The sequence below is a fragment of the Lactuca saligna genome, chromosome 6 (assembly GCF_052625555.1).
Source record: "Lactuca saligna cultivar CGN05327 chromosome 6, ASM5262555v1, whole genome shotgun sequence".
NCBI classification, from domain to species: domain Eukaryota; kingdom Viridiplantae; phylum Streptophyta; class Magnoliopsida; order Asterales; family Asteraceae; genus Lactuca; species Lactuca saligna.
The window spans coordinates 35,624,340-35,649,657 of NC_136422.1; the positions used below are offsets into that span (position 1 = coordinate 35,624,340).

General features: G+C 33.2%; 3 protein-coding genes across 5 annotated transcripts; 2 read left to right on the forward strand and 1 right to left on the reverse strand.

The window, feature by feature from the left end:
• Positions 1-2,643: 2,643 nt before the first annotated feature.
• Positions 2,644-4,098, reverse strand: LOC145002447 (uncharacterized). Its single transcript, XM_078961720.1, has 3 exons — positions 3,495-4,098; positions 2,967-3,424; positions 2,644-2,745 (listed from the first exon to the last, which is right to left on the reverse strand). Exons 1-3 carry the CDS (start codon positions 4,096-4,098, stop codon positions 2,644-2,646), a joined length of 1,164 nt encoding a protein of 387 aa, XP_078817846.1.
• Positions 4,099-8,075: 3,977 nt separating this feature from the next.
• LOC145001317 (E3 ubiquitin-protein ligase RHF2A-like) lies at positions 8,076-10,596 on the forward strand. 3 transcript variants are annotated; one of them, XM_078960691.1, is made up of 9 exons: positions 8,076-8,205; positions 8,716-8,853; positions 8,969-9,015; positions 9,163-9,225; positions 9,294-9,408; positions 9,488-9,858; positions 9,965-10,072; positions 10,155-10,357; positions 10,448-10,596. In XM_078960691.1, exons 4-8 carry the CDS (start codon positions 9,188-9,190, stop codon positions 10,354-10,356), a joined length of 834 nt encoding a protein of 277 aa, XP_078816817.1. In that variant the 5' UTR covers positions 8,076-8,205; positions 8,716-8,853; positions 8,969-9,015; positions 9,163-9,187; the 3' UTR covers position 10,357; positions 10,448-10,596. The 3 variants fall into 3 exon arrangements, with proteins under 3 accessions (XP_078816817.1, XP_078816816.1, XP_078816814.1); XM_078960690.1 differs by having other exon boundaries at positions 8,091-8,316; positions 10,155-10,368; XM_078960688.1 differs by having other exon boundaries at positions 8,091-8,316.
• An 11,007-nt stretch (positions 10,597-21,603) lies between these two features.
• On the forward strand, positions 21,604-24,040 carry LOC145000451 (fasciclin-like arabinogalactan protein 17). Its single transcript, XM_078959678.1, has 2 exons — positions 21,604-23,173; positions 23,597-24,040. The coding sequence occupies exons 1-2, from the start codon at positions 21,838-21,840 to the stop codon at positions 23,677-23,679; spliced, it is 1,419 nt and encodes a 472-aa protein (XP_078815804.1). The 5' UTR covers positions 21,604-21,837; the 3' UTR covers positions 23,680-24,040.
• Positions 24,041-25,318: the final 1,278 nt, after the last annotated feature.

Genomic DNA, 25,318 nt, shown 5'->3' on the forward strand with positions numbered 1-25,318 from the left:
CTTTACCTTGAGTGGTATTTATGAGTGACTAGAGGGTCTTATGTGTTTACTTGAGTTATGCATTTTGTTTGTGTGATATATATGCTATGTTATGTGTTATTCAGAGTTTACAGAATTAGGAGCGGAAGGTCCACAAAGTTAGGACCGGAGGGTCCATCAGAGTTGTGGGACTGGAGGGTCCCACTGAGACACATTGATTGGAGGGTCTTTCAGAGTTATAGCCTCAAGTGGTTAATATGGTGTATGTGGTATTTTGGGGAACTCACTAAGCTTCGTGCTTACTGTGTTATGTGTTATGTGTTTTAGGTTTTTATCAGAATCGCGGGAAGGCGTCGGTTTGATTGTACACACCAAAGAAAGAGCTATATTTTGAGGATCCTGGATTTTAACCGAACAATTATGGAGTCTTGAATTGTAAATTTGATAATGAGATTTTTTTGTGAAATGCATTATGAGGATTACATGATTTTAAATGAAAATTTTGTTTTGAAAATTTACGGTGTTGCATTCTAATAGGCATTTGAATGGTCTTGTTATGTTTAATGGATGCAGGTCTTGATGGCGCTTTTTGAGATGAGGAAGACGACCCCGAAAATTATTTCAATCAGGTTATCTTCTCATATATCCCTACGCAAACACAATTTCATATTCACTTGATTTTTAAAGGATTCATTAGACACTGATTCGGGTTGAGATTCACATGGTCTTTATGATTTCTCATATGATTCATTCATGCCCCCATCGTAACCGATTCTATAATTTATCTAATTATCAGATTTTTACAGAATTGTTGACGATTTCTCATCCATACATATTTTTTGCCTCCCATCACAAAAAAATAATTTCTAAATCAATTGGAGTCTTGGAACAATTCTATCATTCTCCAACGAATACGGTATGTAAATCTTTTGTTTGTTTCTAATTTTATAATCTTTATCTGATTATATGATTTTGGTATGTATATTTACCTCTTTGGTTTGACATCTTAATTGAGTTGGATTGAAATAATTTATATTTGTGAATTGAGCCAGGTTGTTTTTTTGTTACTTTCAATTAGTATTTCAAAATTTAGTTTTTTTTTTTCTTTTAATTCTTGAATAATAACTAGTGGCTATGGTGGTTTTTTTAGTAGTTACTTGTGTTATTTAATCATGAATCCAGATAAGAGAATGCTAATTTAGTCTCTTGATCATGAATCCAAATAAGAGAATGCTAATTTAGTCTTTAATCGCTTCTTGTATTGTTTGATGAAAATAAAACTAGGTTGGTTTTTATATGTTTTAAGTCCTATATGTTATTTTGATTAGAGTTTGTTGCTTCTGAATATACTAAAGAATGTGAACAATAGTTATTTTGGGAAGCTTAAAAGAATGCATTTGCATAAACAACACATACATAGCTTAATAGAATAAATGATGTCCCATTAAGTAAAAAAGAATGATGAAGTGATGTTTTGCTTACAAAATCGTTTTGATATTCTCGATTTTTTGGTAAAATTAGTTGGATACTTCTCTGTGACTTTTCAAAGAGATTTATATGATTTGGTATGATAGTATCAAGTAATGAATGGAATGGTTTGTTTTGCTTAAATGAAAAATAAAATTGTTTGTTTTGTGTAATATAATGGAATTGATGATTCTTAAATGGATATGGTGAGTGTTTTATCCGGTTCATCATTACTTTCTGTAATAATTTTTAAGACTTATTTAATTCAGTTTGTCATTACCTTTGGTCACATTTGTTTGAGTGATGTAATGATGTTATGTTTTAGATTCCAACAAGATTCATTGCAAGAATCAATGATTTCACATGGAGTGTGGGATGGACATGAGTAATGGTCGTTGATCTGCCAAAAAGAAAGCTTTGTTTATCATCATATGTTCTTATTCTTCAGCTGATGGTGCAAAAATGTTGTTATTCTTCAAGAATGTGTCTAACTTCTTCTATTCTTATAGAATTTCTATTTTTTGTTTAAAAAGTGTTTGTATATTCTTAAAGAATAGATCAGAATATGTAACATTGTTTTAAATAAATTTAATTTAAAAATCAGATTGTGTAATGTTCATATTCTAATAAAATGTCATGTGGTTTGTGAACTTTTACCAATCATTCTTATGAAAATACCATTTTTGTCACATTGTAATTGATTAAAAACTCGGAATAAGAATCAAAATTGATTGAAAAATAACAATTTCTTACTTATTCTCACATAATATGTATTTTTACAAAAGGGTCTATGTAATTTTATTGAATATGTATTCTTAGAGAATACATCTCCCCTTATTTTTAAGAATACATATTCTTCAAGACTCATGTATACATAATTTTCAAGAATATATTATATATACACATAAATCTAATATTCTTTAATAATGATTATAGTAATCGTTTGTTTAAAATTTTGATGACTGTATACATTTAATTCGTGAGTTTTTTATAATTTATTTATTTTTTAAAAACATTAATTTAGATATTTAATTGTTTGATTTTTTGTAAATTAATTTGAGTTAGTTGACTAAAATATAAGTAATTGTACTTTCTCTTTCTTAATCAAATATCATAATTGCCTTATAATTAATTAACGATAATTATATTGTACATGTTATCCTATGTTAATATCGTGTACCCTAAAATACAATACATTCACATAGGTGCTGTTTGTTTTTCCGAAGTGAAACTGTTTGAAGTCTGTGGACCACCTCTGCAGCCCTCTGCAGTAGAAGAGGTGGACCAAAGTGCTGCAGACTGTAATGAGAAGCATGTTTGTTTTTTTAACGTCTGCAAACTGCTGCAGATATTAAAAAATTTAAAATAAATTAATTTAACAAATCAAAAATAGTTTGTTAATACCAAAAATTTAATAATTGTAGTCTTAAAACATTTAAATAAAATTCAAACACCGAAATTAGTCTTACAATAACATTTTTAAATAAAATTCATACAAACAAACTTTAATAATTTTATACCATATTTTGCATCAATTGTTCGGCAATTTCATCCCGTAACTGGCTCATATATTCACGGTCCGCTACAGTACCATGTGTTGCAATCTCATCTTCATCATTATCAACGATTGCATTGTTATTCCGAACCGAGACATTTGGTTCATCATATCGTGCAAAAAACTCATCATGTAGTCCCTCTCTTCTTATAAAATTATGAAGCGCAAAACATGCTAGGGTAATGTTTCGTTGTGTAACCAACGAGAATGGTGTCATCCTCTTCAATATAGGGAATCGTGCTTTCAAGACACCAAAAGCACGCTCAATGACATTCCGAAGTTTTGCGTGTCCATGGTTAAATTTTTCTTTATTCGTTAATGCACGTCTTCGACGGAAATCTCCAAGCCAATACCTAACATTACGGTACGGTGCCATAAAACCTCGAATATTTGCATAGGCGGCATCACAAAGATAATATTTATCTGTAAAACAAAAAAAAAGTCATTTATTTTTCAAATAAAGATAAAACTATTTAAATAACCATAAATTTACCTGGAGGTGGAAGCGGGAATGGTGCATGTGGATTTGCTAATGCTTCTGATAAAATTCTAGAATCGTGTGCTATCCCTTCCCAACTGGCAACAACAAACGTAAACATCATGTTGAAGTCACATATTTCCAATACATTTTGGTAACAATCGCCTTTTCCCCTACTTCTATATAAATCTCGTTTGTTTGTAAGGACAACAACATGTATCAAAGTGCCATCAAGTGCACCAACTGCTCCCTTGAACACCCGTCGTAGCCTCCTATTATGTCCCGGAATGTTTGGATTCTGATTAAAAGAAGTTGGTACTATAATGTCATGTGCGAAAAGCAACATTTTGTCCAACACTTCATGAAAAAACTTATGAATTGTTTGCTTTGAGTGTTGAAATCTCTGCTTGATAATCACATAACGTTGGTTATGACAGATCATCATCAAAAACATAGTCATTATCTCCTCAACCGACACATGTTTGCTATCCTTTAACGTGTAGTTTACTCTAACATTAGCACATAGCCGGACAAATGATTCACGAGACACGCGTAGCACTTCAAGACATTGCAGAGGATTATGGTGAAGTAACTCTAACGTAAATTCATGTCCCGTCATTTCCGAATCGTTGTCCCGCACTCGTTTGACACCCCTCTTCCAAAAGTAGCGGACATACAAGTACATAAGAATTATGAGTAGTATCTTTTTGTCGTGATCCATTACAAAACTATTAATCAAGAAAACATATAATAACATAAGATAATAATATAACATAAGATAACAACATAAGATAATAATAATAACATAAGATAATAATATAACATAAGATAATAACATAAATCTCAAGTACCAAAAAAACATAACATAAATTTCAAGTACCAAAAAACATATCATAAATCCCAAGTAGAAAATAACCAAATAACATTCAAGTACCAAATACTACAAATAACATTCAAGTAGCAAATAACCATATAGTTCCAAAACATGTAATTAAAACCTAAACAAGTAAAACATATAAACTTAACGAACAATATTTCCATCCTTTAAAACTCCTAAACTTGTAGTTGTCATCTCGATCCATCCTCTTAATATTTGTGGATCATTAGGCAAATTTACCCACATCTCTCTAATATTCATGGTCCCTCCAAAAATGTGATATGGAGCAAATCGTATAGGGTCTACTGAGTCTAACTCGAGCAACTCAAGCTTTTCTAAACATTGGGGAATTGTTGGCCCTTGAGTCAAATGGCGTAGAGCTTTTTGCATCTCCAGTGCTAAATCACCAGCAGTAATAGAAGCTTTAGGCGAGGCACAAAAAGGTGGATCAGGTGAGGCACTAGGAGCTCGAGGTCTAGGAGTTGAGGGTTTAGCCCTTTTGTTGAGGTTACCAGAAGGTGAAGCAACATAAGGTAAATCAGCAGAAGGCGGAGTCTAAGTAAAATGCTCACTAGTATGATTGGAAAATAAATCATCTTCATCTATGTTAATGGAAGGGGAGTCCAAAAGTTGTAGTGGTGCGCCATGGAAAGAAGATGATCCCGATGGTGTTTGGGATGTGGCATAGCCGAGATTACCAGATGCACTATTTCCATCAAAGAGTTCTGCACAAAGCTCTGGAAACAATAATGGGACGGTTTTCAAAGAAACGACTTTCGGATGTCCCTAAACGCAATCAATGTAACAAAAGTAATATAAGAATAAATGACAACTATATAAACAAAATACATATAAATATATGTGTGTGTCTATATATATATATATATATATATATATATATATATATATATATATATATATATATATATATATATATATGTATGTATGTATACCTTTTTAAAGTCCTCCCACTCCTCATTTGTTAAGTTAAAAGTATTTGTTTGTGGATTGTAAAGGTTTCCAGTTTTTTTTTTTTAAGTATAATCATCCTGTGTATTTAACTTTAAGGTTATCATAGGCGTTTTTTAATTGTCGTTGATTCAAATCCACACCATACTTTTTCCTTAATAGTTGTTCCTAACTTGTGCTATGATTGTTTGTGCAAACTCAAACCTTTTCTACCCACGGTTTGCACTTCTTCAATACAAGTTTGCAATAAGCATTTTTTTTGCTCATTGGTCCATGTATGTTTATCTCCCATTGCTAATAACAAATATATATATATATATATATATATATATATATATATATATATATATATATTTATATATATATATATAATACATACTTTAGCTACAAAGATTAATCATATTTCAACATAATCTAAAAAATAAGTTTAGCATATTCAACAACAATACATCATGAATGAACAAAAAAAACCATATAAGCAAAAATTATACAACACAATCAACAAATAAGTTTAACAATTTAAGCACAAACTTGCATATAAACATAAACTTGATCTTTATTCAAGAAATACAAGTGATAACAATTCAATAATTAAGTTTAAAAAAATCATTTCAGCAAAGAGGTGGACCAATTCAACAAAGATTTATGATTTCAACATGTAATCTTGCATATAAGTTTATAATTTCAGCATAAATCAACATTTAACATTCAACAAATATAAATTTCAGCAGAAAATTTGTTTAAAGAACAATATATCATAAATTTTACATTCAACAAAGATTTTAACAAAGGTTGTAACATCTCAGCAACAAAATCCCAACTCAAATCAAACAATTGGTACTCAAATTCATACAATTGATACTCAAATGCATAAGAAATCAGAAAATGGGTACTCAAATTCATACAATAGGTACTCAAATGTATAAGAAATTATTAGAAATTTTTTTTTTAACCTGATCTTTGAAACCGATGGCAGCAAGAAATCAGAAAATTGGTCCTCAAATTCATACAATCGGTACTCAAATGCATAAGAAATCAGAGAATTTGCACTCAATTTCATACAATCGGTACTCAAATCAATAAGAAATCAAAAAAAAAAAAAAAAAAAAAAAAAAAAAAAAAAAAAACTTACTTGTTGAAGATTGAGGGCAGAACGATGGCAGCAGCAAGCAGCGATGGCGACGACGACTGAGGGAACGGCAACTGACGGACTGAGGGCAGCACCAAGCAACGACGGCGAGCCTGGAGTCGGACCAACTATGGATCGATTGTTGGGAAGGCTACCGAGAAGAAGGAGAACGAACGAGAAGGCAGCGACGTTTTTTTTTTTTTTTTTTTTTGTTTAGGGCATAGGGTGTTTTTTTAGATGAGATTAGAAGTGGTTAGAAGAGTTAAGTCCACTGCTGTGTGGGGAAGAGGACGGGAAGAAATTTTTGAGCCCGAAGTCTGCAAAAAAACAAACTGTTGCGAACCTAAAAGTGTTGCGCGTGTGCTGCGCCACGTAGCACTAAGAGGTTAGAAGAGTTTTTTTTAAAAAAAAAACAAACACAACCATAGTATTTGTCATTCACATTTGATTTATATATATATATATATATATATATATATATATATATATATATATATATATATATATATATATATATATATATATATATGGGTAAAGTGAATATACCTAACAACCTTATATAAGCTTAGGTACCTAACCATATTATACTACATTGTTTTGCATTATATTTCCATTGCAATCGTCTAAGGTTCTTAAACTTCAACCCTTAACTTGATTTACTTCCAAGATTTTCAGACATTCACCATTATATTCTTCCTACACCATTTGATTTGTAACGGTAGTATGTGAAGCCCACCTGGGGGTCTCCGATAGAAAGACATCATTTGAAGGAAGATAATGGTGAAAGTCCAAAGATTTTGGAAGCAATCAAGTTATGAGGTTGAATTTTAAGAACTTTGGGTGATTACAATGCAAATATGATAAAAAATTACGTAGTATGATGTGGTTAGGTACCTAAGCTTATATAAGGTTGTTAGGTATATTCATTTTACCCTATATATATCTTTACTACTTATAAAAAAAATCTAACTATTTCTATAAATAGATTGAATATAATAATATTATTTTTTAAAGATGTCCAAACTATTAAGCTTGAAGTACAATCCATTTATAATATAATAATATTAAAACTTTAACCATATCATTTATCCCTTAAAAATCTCGTATCAAATTAATAGAAGAATTCATTTGCAAATTGAACCCGTCAATCTCAACACTTCAACCATTTGAAGCGGTCAATGTCAACAATTTATAGAGGATCTCTTCTCTCACATTGGTAACAAACAATCTCATAACATCTATCTTCGTAATCCCTTCAAAGTAAGAAATATACGCACACTCTCTCGAAGAACCCTAACCAGTAACCAAGACAGTATAACCACCACCACCACAGCCGCTCTGCCTCCTTTCGCCTTCAATCAACCACTATCACGACTACCGTCCTTCCTCTCACCCACGACATGAACTTTCTTTTGGAACATAACATTTTTCTTTAAAAAAATATCGTTGAAAGAAACTATTTGTCCCCACCGCTATGCGCGGATAACGGCTAGTATATATATATATATAACATTAAAAAAAAAAATGGTTGGATTCCTCAATTTCCCAATATTTATTATTTATTTATTTTTTTCGACAAGACAGTGTAAAAGAAGGTGGATGAATGGTATTGGAAAAATCAAAAGGTAAAGTTGTACTTTCATTTTCATCTCTCCACTCCTCCAACTCTGCCTAAACGCTATCTTCCCTCGGTGTCACTTTCTCTCATTATCATCAAAGCTTTGATTTTTCTTCCTCTTCAGAACTCTCTGGTAGTCTCCCGTCTCACAGAATCGAAAAGTCTAAATTTTGATCTTTAATTCCAAGGAAGTTCTTAGGGTTATTGATCACAATATTTGGAATTTTTTTCTATTCCCATGGAGGTAAATTTACAATTAATTCCACACAAAAATCGGTTGGATCCATCTGCTATCTGTCGTTTATAAATTAATCTCTTAATTTACTTTCGTTTATCGACCATGTCATGATTTGGTATTGATAAAATCTTTAACCATAACTCTTTCTCTTCAAGGGTTTTCTTGTTTTGATATTTTTTTCATATGGGTATGTTCTATCTTTATCATATGAATTGTATATGATTGTTATTACCGATTATAATTGTCAACTGGCGATTAATTAGCCTAGAATTGAAGTTGGTGAAACTTAAAGGGTTTTAAAGATGTGATAAACTCGTATACAATTAAAAATTACTTTGGGGAAACTATGGATATTCGTTGCATGTCTTTTAATGTTAAATTAATGGTTTTTTCGTGGTTAATTAGGTTCCAGAAATTGAAGAAGGCGAAAACGCGACTCATCTAACTTCTCCTGCAGCTTTCGTAGAAGGAGGAATACAAGAAGCTTGTGAAGATTCTTGTAGCATTTGCCTCGAAGCTTTTTGTGATAGCGATCCGGGAACAGTAATAATATATTTATTCTTTCTATTTATATATCATCGTGTTTTCTTTCTTTAATTATAATTTATAACTTACAAATACACAATTCATGGTAATTTATATGTTTCCTATGTCGTAGGTGACAAGTTGCAAGCATGAATTCCACCTTCAATGCATTCTTGAATGGTATGACACTTCACACGATGACTTTTTTTTCTTGAATTATTTTCACTTTGCTATATTTTCTTGAATTTTACATGGAATTTCAAGAATTATAATCTATGCTCATAACTCATGAGCTAAATAAACCTTATGATACATTTTCTTTAATAGGTGTCAAAGAAGCTCTAATTGTCCAATGTGTTGGCAAGCCATTAGCCTAAAGGATCCTTTAAGGTGACCTAATCTTCTTTCAAATCAAGATTTCATATTTTGTGTTCTTATTTTTTACGCAATATGTGTAGTCAAGAATTATTGGAGGCAATAGAACAAGAAAGGCGAATCAGATTCAACCCCACAAGAAATTCAAACTCCACAATATTTCATCACCCAACACTCGGTGACTTTGAACTACAACATGTGTGTCATCTTTCTGGATTGTTTTTGCAATAAAAATTAAAACTTTTTTTTTTTGACACTTTTATTTCCATTTCTTCAGTTGCCAGTTGGTGTGAATGATAGCGAACTTGAGGATCGAATCATTCAACATCTGGCGGCTGCAGCCGCCATGGGCCGGGCCCGCCATGTGGGCCGGAGGGACGGGTCAAGAAACCGGTCAACGGGTCCGGGTCAGGGTCAGGGTCAGGGTCGACCCCAGTTCTTGGTTTTTTCCACTAGTCCCAATGCGGGCCCACCTGCCACCATGGCGGGCTCTGGTGGCCCGGTTGAAGAGTCTGAAGAACTTGGTGGGCCCGCTGTTATTGGGCCTGTTAGTGGATCGGGCCTGTTTACGGGTCGTGGAGGTGAAACATCTAGCATGACTAATGATTCAATTAGTCAAAGTCAACAAGGAACATCGGTTATTCATAGGTATTTATCGATTTTATTTTACAATTAAGTAATCTAATCAATGCTATAAGATCATAGATTGCTAATTTTGGCATCTTCTTCTTATTTTAATGTTTTCTATTTATAGAAACTCAAGCAATCTATCTTCTCCACCTAATCAAGATACAGCAGGGCCTTCAGAGTTGCAAACAGCTTCAGAGACATGGAAATCTAAATTCAATGCCATTTCAACAAGGTACAAATTGTTATAAATTATGACATGCATATATTATTAACCCAAATTCTATCTCTGAAATAAGTTTAATTTATGAAAAAAGATATAAAGAATCACTATCAAAAAGTACAAGAGGGTGGAAGGAGAGACTTTTCAACAAGAGTCCACCATCAATGTCAAATATTGGTTCAGAAGTAAGAAGAGAAATCAATGAAGGAATCGCAAACATAATTGAACGCCTTGAAGTCCATGAAAATAACAGAGAAGACCATAATGGTGTTGAAAGAAATCAAAGAATCAACTAGTGTGAGTTATGAGTTATGTGTCATTGTGTGTTTGACCTTTTTCTCACATGGTCAAACCGAAATTCTTATGTTCATGTCTCTTATGTTGCAGGTTGTCAAGAACACGTATGATAAAGAGCTAAATCACACCTCTAAAACTTTACTATCTGCTTGTAAATTTGTTGGTACTTTAATCTTTAGATTATCAAAGATTTGACATGTTTGAGATGTTTTGATGTATTCAACTTTTCTTATGAACTATATTTAACCATTAGTTTTGTCAGGCTGTACTGTTATAACAACAGTACACAGTACAGCCTGACAAAACTTTTGTGATCTTTGTGTGTGCTCATACGAGATTGGTTTTATAATTTCTGATATTATAAAACCTATATTATCAATTGGAGACGTGTACCTTATCCATGTTATGCCTCTTGCCTCAAATCTGGAAATAAAGGCAAAACATTTAGATGTGGCTTAAGGTTTAGGAGTATTTTCACATTTATTCATACATATGTTGAGATAAAACAGAGACAATTCGGGATAAAGGAAAACAATAAATATAAACAAGTACAAATGCGTAGTATTCTCAAGTGTAACCTTGTTTAATTGCAACCCAAAAGCCATTTGAACCAAGTCAAAATTTTACCAAACTTTATTTTTGAGGTAAAACAGATACAACAATATCGTTTGGTATTTTGAACATTCTTTTGAAATTAGAGAGTTCTTTTTTAATTGTAGTTACGGGTCTTCCAACCATCACCTACTAACTGCAACTTCACAGGGGTATAATGGTACAAATGCTCTTTGTGAATACAAATAACTTTTACTTGGAACTATTCTTTATGAATACAACCAACTGTTTTCTAACACCACAACGCTTCATATATACAACTAACTCTTACCTACCATTATATATATATATATATATATATATATGTGTGTGTGTGTGTGTGTGTGTGTGTGTGTGTGTGTGTGTGTGTGTGTGTGTGTGTATACCCCATCAATCTTCATACAAAATTTAATTAACTCAAAAGCTTAATGTAACACCCTGTTTTGAATCATTTCGTAATTCAGGGCTCTGACCCGAAGATCAGTTATCATAAAGCTTCGGGCCTTGGGGAAAGAGAAATTTAGACCTTCTTTGAATGTGGGTAATGTAGATTAGGTGATCCGAGAGTTTAAGTAGTGTTTTGGAGCCCGATGGTATAACCGTAAAGTGATAATTCAGGCCTTTTATGAATTTTGGATTTACGTTTGGTAAGTTTTAACGCAAAAGAGCGTTGAAAAGGTTGTAGAGATTCTCAACACCTTTACATGGATATAAAGATTGTCGAAATCAAAGTTGAAACGAAGAAGTTATGACCGTTTGAAGTTAGGGCGGTTTTGGGTTGAGCAGGGTACACTGAGCGTACTCAACGTGTATGATGGGCGTACTAGGGCATCTCTAGTACGCTAGGCGTAAGTTGAGTACGTTCGGCGTACGTGACTAATGCCCAAACCCTATTTTCATGGTTTGAGCCCTATTTAAGCTCCTTAACTCCCTCAAACCCCTTCCATTCTCAGCCTCCACCTCTCCAACACCCTCTCTTAAAACCTAACCCTAGATTGAGCCTTGTAATAAAAAAGAAGGTGTTTTTAAGTGCTTTGGAATGTTCTTGGTGCACCTTGGAAAAGAAAGAACTCATCGAAGAAGTGTTGGTTGTATTAGAGCTTGTAGATCCAGATTTTGTTTGTCTTGATCTTTCTTCTAGAGGTATAAAGTTTGAATCTTGATGATAAAATTGTTAGATCTAGCAAGTTTTGGGTGTTATGAGCTTTTGATCACTTTAAGTACATAAATTTTAGATCATGATATTTATGAACTTGTTATGGATAAAGTTGGAAACTTTATCTATCTAAAACATCATTTTGATTCAAATTTAAAGGTCGGAGACTTGGACTTAATGGATTAAGTTGAAAAAGATGCACTTTTGGGTCCCTTTGAGACTTAAAGAATAGATATTGTTTTGGGGACCATTCTAATAGACAAAGTTGGAAACCTTATCCATTATGGAGTTATTATGAACCATTAAAATGTGATCTTGACCTTTCTATCCCTTCCATACAAGAGTTGTGATGTCTTATTGGGTTAAGAACTTAGAGTTATGGATATTAAGCACTTTATAGCCATGCAAAGTCATAAAGTTAGAAACTTTATGACTTAGGGCATCATTTTGGGCTTGGATTTGAGTTTTGGAGGTAAGGGATTAATGGAATAAGCTCTTAATGGAGTTTTTGGGACTGGGCTACATACGTTGGGCGTACTTGGTGGTACGTTACGCGTGCACGGCCAGTGCTCCGCTTTTGGTCAACATCAGAGTACGTAGGGCATACTCTGTTGGGAAGAAATATTGACTTTTGGGCCTTGACTGTTGACCATGACTTTGATCGGGGGTGACCAAGTTTGACCTAAGGGCATTTTGGGTAATTTGATTTATAGTTTGAGATTTGGGTTCTTGTTAATTGTATAGGTGACCGATAGAGATAGATTTTAGAGCAGTGATCGGTGCAACTATTCTTTCAGACTGTAAGGTGGGTCTCTTCACTATACTCGTAGGTCGAATGCACCAATGTCGGCCTACTGGATTACGTTTTTAGGATGATGGTTGTCTTTGTGACACTTATTGATATGTTTGTATGTACTTGTTTTCTTTGTGACTCATGCTTATATGCTCATATGATTTATGTATTGATTTATATGGGCTCGGAGTCATTTCAGACTCGGGGTTGATACGGACCCGACACATCTACAAATTGATATATAGAGTCATTATGGACTCTGGGTTGATATGGACCCGACACAATCATGTGCTACTATATTTGTATATATATGTGATATGCGGTATTTTGGGGAACTCACTAAGCTTTGTGTTTACGATTTCATATTTATGGTGTTGGGTACTTTCAGTTCAAAAGGGAATGGCCCGGCGGGACAGCACAACATCCCCTAGAGTTTTCCGCATTGGCAATTCATGATATTACTCTGATGTTTAAATAATATATTCACTTTGATCGGTTTTGGAACAACTCGTCATATGATTATTTGTTTTAAAAATGAAAAGTTTAGTTTGGATTTTTGGGACGTTACAAGTTGGTATCAGAGCCTTGGTTAGACAGATTCAGTCACACTCTCAGATATGTTTGAACTCAAACTGAGGAATTGGTAACCTTTTGAATGAAAATAAGTTTCTAAAAAGATTTTTTTTAAAGAAAATAAGTTTTTGAAAAGATTTTTATAAAGAAAAAGGAGGTGTGATGCATGCAATCAGCCGAGCTCAAGTAAGTGATTCCCATATACTCATACATATTGATATGATAAATTATATTAATGCTTTAATGCTAGGATGAGGCTATGGATACTTTCAGGAACTGCATGATAGATTGGTCTGATATGTGATGCCTTGCAGCCTAGGAGAATTTATTGCTAAGTGTATGCTTTAGAAATTCTATACGATTAGGATCATATAGCCCATAGAATGATTAATTTGACATTATTTCATGTTCCGCGTTTGGTTGTGGTCTCAGGGTAGAGTCTTTTATTTGACAGTCTATTTGATCCTTTATTGTGGATAATTTGCATGCATAAGGCAACCGAAAGTAAGATTGGAAGTTTCTAGCATAGTTAGTAGTAAGTGAGCTTGGGGATGTCCTTTTTGTTCTGTGGCTTGGAGTGTTACTGCACGGATGTTGCTTGCTTTGTGCTTTGTAGAACTCTTAGTGATGTGAGTTAAATATTAAGTGAATATGTCAAGTTACATGTAACGCCCGGTTCCTAATTATGTATTTAATTCAAAATTTTATTCACTTGTGTATAGAAACTCGACGAGTTGGAGGCCCCAAACTCGTCGAATAGGAATGTCATTGGACGCAGGTTGTGAAGTCTACTTGACGAGTTGAGAGACTCAACTTGACGAGTAGGACTGGCAGAATGAAACCCTAAAAATAACATCATCAAGATGAAAAATGTATGACCAACCATACCCCGATTCCCTATCTTCACTTCATGAATCATATTATCAACAATAACGTCATATATATATATATATATATATATATATATATATATATATATATATATATATATATATATATATATAGCAACATAAAGAGCTTCCATGACTATAATGAATAGGAAATGTGAAAGAGAGTCATTATGATGTAAACCCTTCTTTAATTGAAATTCTTAAGTAAGGCTCCGATTTAGTAAAATATAACCCCTAGAAGAGGAAAAACAAATATATAGTCTACTTCACTTAATCCCAATTCAACGGGTCATAAGAATTTTAAAGTCTATCTTCAATCGTAACATCCTTTTCTTTTTTATGCTAAACCAATCTACTAGCTCATTCACAATAAGGGGCCCAAAAAGAATCGGACACCCCTTTACAAAAGCTTAATGCTCCTGACTAATGACATTGTCCATTACTGTAGCTAAGGTTGTTAATCGGGTTTCGAGTTGAACGGGTCGGGTTAGTCGGGTTTTCTAGAAAAAATATTCACCTGAAACCCGACCCTAGTAAGGTACGAGTTAATCGGGTCAGTAAGGTCGGGTTAATCGGGTTAGTCGGGTTGAGGTTGAAATTTATGTTGTGCCATTTTAATACATAATCCACATGTACAGGTACTTAAAATGTAAAGTTGGTATACAATATGTATTTTTGGAGTTTCTTTTACCATATTAGTAATGTAAACAACGAATAAAATTAGTAAAACTGTTACAACACAACCGTACTGCATTAAGAGGAGATGAAAGTTATACCATTTTATACATCTCTATATATAGTAATTTTACTCTCTTGTTTGTTTAAATAAGAAATATGTATTAGTTGTAAAATCTCATGGGATCTTGAATTCATGTCATTCAACGCAGTAAAAAAAGTTTTGGTAATAAATTCTTAATCGGGTTGACCCAAAACCCGAAAATTGTTTTGAAAAAATTAATCCTAAACCCAACCCTAATAATAATTCGGGTTAGTCGGGTTAACCCGAATAACCCGGTTAAGAGTTCTGACCCTATTAAACCCGACCCTAATTACCTTATTCGGGTTCGGGTTGTTTCAGGTTAATCGGGTTCGGATTTTTTTGACACCTCTAACTGTAGCAAGTCTACTGGCCAACAACTTAACAATGATCTTATTATTAGACCAAATCAAGATAATAAGCGTAATCTCTATAACCACCATCAGACTTGACACCTTTGGAATAAGTTTCAGAAAAGAAGCATAGGACCTCGTAGGAATAACAATTTGACTGTAAAATTCATTGACAAAACTCAGATAATACTGAAGAAATGAAGGTGATACTCTATATCTCGTAATGATACCGATCTTCCCACTAAAGAAGAAGTAACTCCATGTATGATTATGGAATTACATAACTCAAAAATCCACCACCAACATCGTTCGGATATTGTTGATAACATTGAACATGCCTACATAACTTTTATGGATACCTATTTTTTTAATCATCGTATTTAGGTTTTAAATTTTCATTTTTAGTAGTGTGCTTGTTTTAATAGAATGTTATTTTTAGTTATATTGTTGTTAATTTAATTTTAAGTTATTAAATGTTTTAATACTTTTTTAAAAGAAATTTGCGTGGGTTGGAAAATACGGACTCTTTGTGTTGAGGGTTGAGCAATATAGAATAAGCAGAGAAAGAAATGTTGATGTAACATATTGCTCACAAAATGGTTGATAAGGTTGGAAAAATCCATTACTTCCACATTTAAAACACAACCTTCATTTTCTTTCTTTTGGAACGTCAAAATACAATATCTTTTCATTTCACTCCCTTTTTTCTCTTCATATTTTCTTTTACCTTCTTTTCTTTTCTTTCTTAAAACTTTTGAAAATCAGGCGTGATGCTTCGATAGGTCATTAGTTGTTCATGATTTTGGACCTACCAACATGAGCAATCATACATATTCAAACTATATAATGAGTTGTTTTCTTAGGCTGGGAGAGTCGTGTTGCTCCTGCCGAGTTCCATCTCAAACATAGCAAGGAAAAAAGAGGGAAAAAAGTGAGGAAGAATAATAGAGGGCCTATTCTGCCGAGTAGGGGAGAAGATATAAGGAGGAAGAAGAGCCGAGTAGGGGAGAAGATATAAGGAGGAGGAGGAAGAAGAAGAAGAAGAAGAAGAAGAAGAAGAAGAAGAAGAAGAAGAAGAAGAAGAGAGAGAGAGAGAAAAAAGAAGAAGAAGAAGAAGAGAGTTTGGTGTACCGTTGTCGAGTTGCCCTTCCAAACTCGACATGCCGAGTTCATGTCACGGTGTTTGCCGAGTACAAGTTGGATGTGTCGAGCTCTTACCGAGCCCACTTTTTTTTTTTTTTTTTTTTTTTTAACGTTATTAGGCATTTTTAGATGTCACTTTATGCATTTTTATATTAGTTTTTATTTGTGCTTTTCTTCATAATTTTTGCATTTTTGTCTGCATTCGTTTAGATAACGGACAACTCATGTATGCCGTTAGAATTCTCATACTCCTCACGTTTTGGAGTCTATTTCAGGTAATTTAAAGTGGAGCGGTAGTTTAAAAGTCTTTGGATATAACTAGAGCATATCCGGAACATATATATATATATATATATATATATATATATATATATATATATATATATATATATATATATATATATATATATATATATATATATATATATTTGGAGCGTATCTTGGGCTGAAATGCTGAAAAGACCAAGCATGGGTTATGCCTAACTAAGCATGGGTCATGCTCCACCTCTGAAGAATTTCTAAAGTGTTTTTGAAATCTTAGATCTACGAAGCCCAAGCATGGGCTGTGTGTCACCCATTAAATTCCATTTTTCTGAATTTCGAAGATTGGGAGTATTATTTGAGTACGTCGACCAAACACACCCTGAACACCAAAGCACGGCCCGTGCTTCGAAAAAATGCCCAAAATAGCAACATACTTCATTAAACACAAAAGTGACAATTTTCACTAAAAGCACGATGCTCCCATTACGTGTTTTCTAAGAATACTCATTTGATGTTGTTGTCTTGCATATAATACCCTATTTTTATTCCAATTTCAGAAGAGATGCTCAGAAACCCTTTCCATACGATTTTGTTGGCGATTTCTGCACTTTTCTATCGATATTTGAAGATTTGAAGACTGTGGATCAATTGTCTCAATTAGTTTAATAAGTTTTAATTGTTTAGTCTTTCTTTTTATTAGCTTTAGATCGTTTTTAATCACATCTAGCTAAAAACCCTAGATTTTAATTATGCAAAAGACATCAACTTTTATGTTTTTAATCTAAGATTTCGTTTTTAATTTGTGAGTCTATCTAGTGGTTTCAGTTTTGTGCTTTATAAATGTTTGATTTTTAGTTCTTTTTAGACTAATTACCTGATTAGGATTAAATCATTCTAGTTAATCAGTTGTTGAAATCCGTAATTGTTTTGATAAATTGGTAATACGTAACAAGTATCAGATTGGTTCCGTGGTGGGATTTAATTCTAATATAAAGTGAAAATCACATATTATTATGCTTCCGAGCTTGTGATTAGTATTGAATATTAGTGGGAATTTTACATTGTTCATGATGCTGCTTTTCTGATTTCATTAAGAGTTTGTTTAATTAAGTTAGTAAAAATGTTTGGATTAACCGAAAAGCTTGTTTTGGTTAATTAACTAGGTAAAAGAGAACTTACTAGAGTTTGTTAGTAGTTTTCAATATCAGCTTAGATGGAACACATCTTAAATAACTAGATCATGCTTCCATATGCTAGATTTGAATTGATTGCATAATTACGAGAGTCGCAGTAGAGCTGAAATACTTTTTTATTATTGAATTTTTGTAAAGTTATTTCACTACAAGTTTTAGGTTTAATTAATAAACAAAACCCCCATCTTTACATTTTATGTTTCTGAGTAGTATGTGTCATAAACAAATATGCATTGACTTTTAGGTTGTGTCTTTTACATTCGACTATGCTTCCATATGCTACTCATTAGGGCAACCAAACATTGATTTTTATTTCTTTAGACGTTAACGACAATGTTTTAACAAGCATCATTGCATTAAGCGTTTGTTTGATCTTGGTAACAATTTATTTTGGGAAATTCTATATGTACCTTCTAAATTGTTTTGTGTATACACCTTGTGAGTGAAATAACATGTATACAACTGTGATTTGATAATTTATGAGTGAAGACACGTATAATACCCCATTTTAATTTTCTTATGAGAAATTAAATTACCTCCTACCTTTTATGTCTACAATTATTCCTACCCATTAAAATTATGACAAATCATCATTCAATTTAATTGTAATTGATATATTCCTAATATAACCTTAATGAGTTAGTTAAAAAAATATGAAATGATAACACTTGTCATAATTTTATTGGGTAGGAACATTTGTAGACATAAAAAGTAGAAAGCAATTTAATTTTTCTTTTCTTATATACAGTTCTATTCTTATATACAGTTCTATTCCACGTTAATTAGCATTAATTAGGACCCACTTAATAAAAAAGACTCGCAATTATCTTTAAATATAACTCAAAAGTCACAATCAATAGAAGATAAATGCATAGTTGACTTTTGACTAGGAATTGGACGGATGATACGTCCGATGGTGACATATATAGATTCATTCGCCTTACAAAATCAAAACTTGCAACAACCTAAACAAATTGAGGAAACACACAAAACCACAAAGTGCCAAATTAAAAATTTTAATAGTTTATGTTTTCGTTCCAAAATAATAATATATTTCGATACATCGATACATCTAAAAAAATCCAAAAAATAGTTTTTTAAATAATAATATGCGGGATAATGACTTAAAAAGGTAATGAAGTTTCAAAAATGTACAAAAAATACCATTATTTTATTTTTAGTATTCAAAATACCATTAAAATATATTTTTTATACATAAAATACCAATGAAGTACACATGTGTTCAAATAATACCTTGTGGGTAACCTACAATAGCTGGTAAAATGATATTTTGTGTACAAAAAAAAACAATAGTCTTTTTTGTATATTTTTGAAACTTCGTTACCTTTTTAAGTCATTTTTCCTTCTTTGAATGTAATGGAAATTTAGCTACTTTTTATAAAGAACCCTCCACTTCACTTCGACCACTATTGTTGTTCATCGCCACCCTCCACCACCATGGCAAAACCCTTTTTCTTATTCTTCCTCCTAATCATCTGCCTACTTTCATCAACGTCAGAATCTCACCGGCCACCTCCGTTTCTCAGCAAATCCCCACGGCTTCTCAAAACCCAAAAATTCTTGTTCAGCCGAAGTACACTTACGAGACACAATACTTTGATCAGACTCTTGATCATTTCAGTTTCAATGATCTTCCCAAGTTCCAACAACATTATCTCATCAACTCCGATCACTGGGTGAGCCCAGACCCTAGTCGTTTGGGCCCAATCTTCCTTTATTGCGGCAACGAAGGCGACATCGAATGGTTCGCTGCCAACACCGACTTCGTTTGGGAACTCGCCCCTCGTTTTGGTGCTATGGTCATTTTCCCCGAAGTAAAAGCCCTAATCACTCTACTTTACATTAATTTGTTCACTTGCAGACCTTTAATAATATAATTTTATCAAAAGCTGCGTGATTTGATCTAGCATCGATATTATGGTGAATCGATGCTATATGGAAACCAGAAAGAGGCATACAAGAATGCTTCTACTTTAGCCTATCTAACAGCCGAACAAGCACTTGCTGATTACGCTCTTCTCATCACCGATTTGAAGAAAAATTTATCAGCCGAAGCATCACCTGTAATCTTGTTCGGCTGATCATACGGTGGAAGTAAGATCTTTTCCAACAATTTCAACAAAAATTAAACAAACACTTGTTGATTACGCTCATCTCATCCCATTTACCTGAAGTACTTGGTTACCACAATGTTTTAGTTGAACATATGTGTATTTTGTTGGTATTCTGTATACAAATAGTAACATTAATGGTATTTTTTGTACTAAAAAAACAACAATGATATTTTTTGAACATTTAGAAACCAGATAACCTACAATAACCGGTAAAATGGTATTTTGTGTACAAAAAAAACAACAATAGTCTTTTTTGTACACTTTTGAAACTTCGTTACCTTTTTAAGTCATTATCCCATAATATGCTTTTAAAAATAAATATATATTTTTTTATCAAAATATCACTAATTATTAGTTAAATTACCATGAAATTAAATACATCTATTATAGAAAAAAATGCTACAAAAAAATAATAATGTCATTTCATTTAATAAAGTTAATGATAATTATATCTTTTTAATATATACGTTTTTTTTATCTATGAACAATAATTTTGAAAAGGAAAAAATATTAAAAAATCAAATCTACAACACTATCATAATCATAAAATAGTAATAAAACACCAATAAAATCAACTTTCAAATCATTAAATGAGCCATTAAACTATTAACAACAAATTAAATTTTCTTGCCATCCAATATATTATGGATAATATTGGGCAACAAGATTTTAAAGCCTTTAATAAAAACTTGAATTAAAGAAAAGATTTTAGTTGGTAGTTCGAACTTATATCTTTTATTTTAAAACCTAAATTTTGCAGCTTTTAATATACAATTGAAAACTATTTTTGCCAAGTAGATCTATCAGTCGAAGAAGGTTTTACCTTGAATATCTCCATATGCATGTTATAATCCAACTACATTGGCTTTATTCATTACTATATAACACTTGCTTAGAAATTACTTCAATTTGTATCTTAATATATACTTTTTAAATCGTCTCAAAGTCTCTTAGTACTTCAATACATCATACATGTGAATTGTATTCACACTTTATATATATATATATATATATATATATATATATATATATATATATATATATATATATATATATATATATATATATATATATATATATATATATATATATATATATATATATAATCAAAGGGTTCTTTAGTAGTTTGTTGCTTTGAATCTGATTTAGTCAATATGTGACTGAGTTAGACTTAGTTATGAATCGAATAAAAAGTATATCAAAGAAATCCATCAAAAACTTAACGTGATATTAAAAAAAAATTAATTTAACAAAATCAGATATAAACTTTTATAAAACCCAATAAAAAACATGTAAAATAGTTCTAAATAACATAAAAATTACAAATAATTAAGAAAAAATATTGTGGGTGACAGTAGCTGTTTCGCAACCGCTATAACATGTTATTTGTTCACGGGCCTTTGTCTCCTCCACTCCTTTTCCAAACGAAACGACAACACATCTTGCCGTTTCATTCTCTCTCTTTCCCCACCTGCCTTCTTCATTCCGCCATAACCAAAACCTAGAGAGAGAAACAACTCCGTTAACAGTTCTTGATATTTTCACTAGAGAGAAAATCAGAAAACAGAGTAAACCTACATTTTCCCCATCTCAAGATTGTCTTCAATCTTGATCTTTCCACAGATTAGCACCATGGATTTTCAGATCTATGGTGCATTGGGGATCTTATTTTTCATATTTTATCTCATACCACCTGCATCCATCAATGCCACTGAGATACCTCAACAGCATACCAAATCTAGTTCCACCCAGATCAATTCAAACTCGGTTCTCGTCGCGCTTCTGGATTCGCACTACACTGAGCTCTCCGAGCTCGTTGAGAAAGCCCTTCTTCTACAGACACTTGAGGAAGCAGTTTCTCGTCATAACATCACCATTTTTGCTCCGAGCAATGAAGCTTTGGAGAGACATTTAGATCCCGAGTTCAAACGGTTCTTACTTGAGCCTGGGAATCTCAAATCTCTACAGAATCTGTTGCTATTTCATATCATTCCGTCTCGGATCGGGTCGAAGGAGTGGCCGGAGGAGGATTTAGCATCAGTAGCGTATGAAACACTGTGTGTTGAGGAAGCTGAGAATCATCTGCCGTTAACCCGACAAAACTCCGGTGAGAAAATAGTGGTTGGTTTAGCTAAAGTAATCCGTCCCGATGATGTAATCAGACCAGATGGGGTGATTCACGGGATTGAGAGATTGTTAGTGCCCAGATTAGTACAAGAAGAGTTTAACCGGAGAAGAAGCTTGAGTTCAATTTCAGCTGTTTTACCCGAAGGAGCTCCGGTGGTGGATCCGAGAACCAACCGGTTGAAGAAACCAGCCACTCCAGCTCCCGCCGGTGCTCCACCAGCACTACCGGTATACGATGCGATGGCTCCAGGGCCCTCTCTAGCTCCGGCACCAGCACCAGGTCCAGGCGGACCCCGCCACCACTTCGACGGCGAGAACCAGGTGAAAGACTTCATCCAAACACTCCTCCATTACGGCGGCTACAACGAATTAGCTGACATATTGGTCAATTTAACGTCATTAGCGACGGAGATGGGTAAGCTGGTGTCCGAGGGTTACGTTTTAACAGTCTTAGCTCCCAACGATGAAGCCATGGCTAAACTGACAACAGACCAGTTAAGCGACCCAGGTGCACCGGAGCAGATAATTTACTACCATTTGATCCCGGAGTATCAAACGGAAGAGAGTATGTACAACTCCGTTCGGCGGTTCGGTAAGGTTCAGTATGATACATTGCGGCTGCCGCATAAGGTGGTGGCGGAAGAGGGTGATGGATCGGTGAAATTCGGACAAGGGGAGGAGACAGCTTACTTGTTTGACCCGGATATCTACACCGACGGAAGAATATCTGTGCAGGGTATTGATGGGGTTTTGTTTCCGTTCGAGCAGACGGTGGAAAAACCAGCCAGCAAGGTTGCTCCGGCGCCGCCGACGAAGAAGATCGCGGCTGAGCAAAAAAGAGGTGTGTTTACTGTTTACTGTTTATTCCTTCTAAATTCTAATCCCCATTAATTAATGCTTTTCTTTTTGCCAAATTCATGTTAGAATTGATGATCAGAGTCGATAATAACAGCTTGAAAGAAACTATCAAACATATTAACATTTTGGAAATTACCTTAAATTGTTCTTATTGAAAACAGCCTGTGTATGATCTGTTCATCATGTTGTACCATGTGTACTGATACTTGCACTTCAAGTTCAAGACTTCCCCTTTGTACCTAGTGCATTAAAAGTTGTACATTATAATGCATCAAAACACATGTTATGCTATATAAAGTTTGTGGAATACCTTTCTTTTTGGGTAGACCATAGAAATGATGGATTTTTTTTTTTGTAATGATGCTAACAATTTATTTCATTTGATTTTTTTTTTTTTTAAATTCAGGGAAATTATTGGAAGTGTCATGTAGGATTGCTGGAGCATTTGGACAAGATTTCCAATTTAAAAGCTGTAATCTTGATCTATAAAATTGAAATATAATTTCCAAGAAAATGCATAAAAAGGGGTTAAAATTGAACAACCACAGAGCTGGATTCAAGGAAACAATATAGCAGATGGATGCTGCATTTTGCATTCAAGGAAGTTTCTCACACAAAAAGAAAGTTTGGCTTTTTTTTTTTTTTAATTATAATTTTAATCTTGATTTTTGGGGTATTGTTTGTTTGTATGGATGTAATGGTGTAATTACTATTAGTAGAAGTGATTCTTTGGGAACACAAATACATAAATCATTTTGTACAAGTGATGTGTAGTTGGTTTGTTTATGATGTATCAACTACTATAGATTAAAGTTTTGATTTAATGAAGTCACAAGCATAGGTTTGTTTATATTTGAGTGTACTTTTTTTTTTTTCCAATAAAATCATGTTGTGATGTATTGCAATCGTGAAAATCAATTGGACTTTAATCCACATCCTTAATCTTAAGGAGAAATATAAAAAGAAAAATATGAATCTACATATGATATTTATTCATACATCGTGCTCTAAAAGTTGTACATTGTTGATTCATATAAGAAAATGTGATATAAACTAAATATATTTTCTAAGAAAGTTCATAAAAAGAAAGAAAATAGAAGCAACTACAAGCTGGAGATTTAGAGGTGACAGACTGTTTATATTCATTTCATACCTTTTAAGTGTTACATTATTACGATGATCATCAAGTATTGAATTAATTGACGATATTTATTGGATTGACAGGTAGGGATGATGGAGTAGAGATATCATATAAAAGGTTTATCGAGAAGTGATGGATGATGCAAATTGCATTCAAGGAAGTTTCTCATTCAAGAAGAAAGTTTGATATTTTTATTTTTATTTTTTTAAACTTGCTTTTTGAGGTGTGGGTGTTGTTAGCCGAATGGTGTGTAATTACTAATGTGAAGACGTTAAATATGTTTTTTTCAATAAACCTTATATCATATAAATTATAGTTGGTATACAAATTTAATTATCAATACTATGTTAAGTATACTGTCAACAGTAAAAACAGGAGGAATTTTCTGCATGGTCTCACGAGTAACGATCGTTGGGCAACTGAGGTCAACGAGATTAAAGAGGAAGTATTTAAATTCTACGAGAAAAAAAAATTCACTGAAAACCATGTATCTAGATGGTCTCATCAACCTGTGGTTCAATACAATCTCAATGATCTCTCAATGATGAACACCCTACGTCCCGATGCTTATACCTTTAAGTTTCTTAAAAAATTCTGGGACATCATCAAATACGACATGGTGAATTTTGTGAGGTATTTTGAAGAGTTTGGATCATTACCTCGTGGGTGTAACCCTTCTTTCATTACGCTTGCTCCTAAAATCAAGGACACATTGTCATTGAACGACTTCCGTCCAATAAGCCTAATTGGATGTTTAAGTAAGATCATAAGCGAGTTACTTTCCACTCTTATGAAGACTGTCATTGGTAGGATAATTGATGATGTTCAGTCGGCATATGTAGAAGGGCGGTGTATACTTGACGCCCCCCTTATGATGAATGAGAACTGGGCAAGCTTGTTGGGTGTGAAGCTGGAGTTCTCCCTTTCGAGTGCCTTGGGGTTCCGCTGGGAGCCAATATGAATCTTATAAGAAATTGGAAGTTCATA

Excerpts from the sequence above, each read along its gene's own strand:
- LOC145002447 (XM_078961720.1), bottom strand. The coding sequence starts at position 4,098 with ATGACGGGACATGAATTTACGTTAGAGTTACTTCACCATAATCCTCTG. Across the intron at positions 3,425-3,494 it reads ATTCCCGCTTCCACCTCCAG|ATAAATATTATCTTTGTGAT; the intron begins GTAAATTTATGG and ends TTTGTTTTACAG. Across the intron at positions 2,746-2,966 it reads AACAATTGATGCAAAATATG|TCTGCAGCACTTTGGTCCAC; the intron begins GTATAAAATTAT and ends TTCTCATTACAG.
- LOC145001317 (XM_078960690.1), top strand. Across the intron at positions 8,854-8,968 it reads GTGATAGCGATCCGGGAACA|GTGACAAGTTGCAAGCATGA; the intron begins GTAATAATATAT and ends CCTATGTCGTAG. Across the intron at positions 9,409-9,487 it reads GTGACTTTGAACTACAACAT|TTGCCAGTTGGTGTGAATGA; the intron begins GTGTGTCATCTT and ends CCATTTCTTCAG.
- LOC145000451 (XM_078959678.1), top strand. The coding sequence starts at position 21,838 with ATGGATTTTCAGATCTATGGTGCATTGGGGATCTTATTTTTCATATTT. Across the intron at positions 23,174-23,596 it reads CGCGGCTGAGCAAAAAAGAG|GGAAATTATTGGAAGTGTCA; the intron begins GTGTGTTTACTG and ends TTTTAAATTCAG.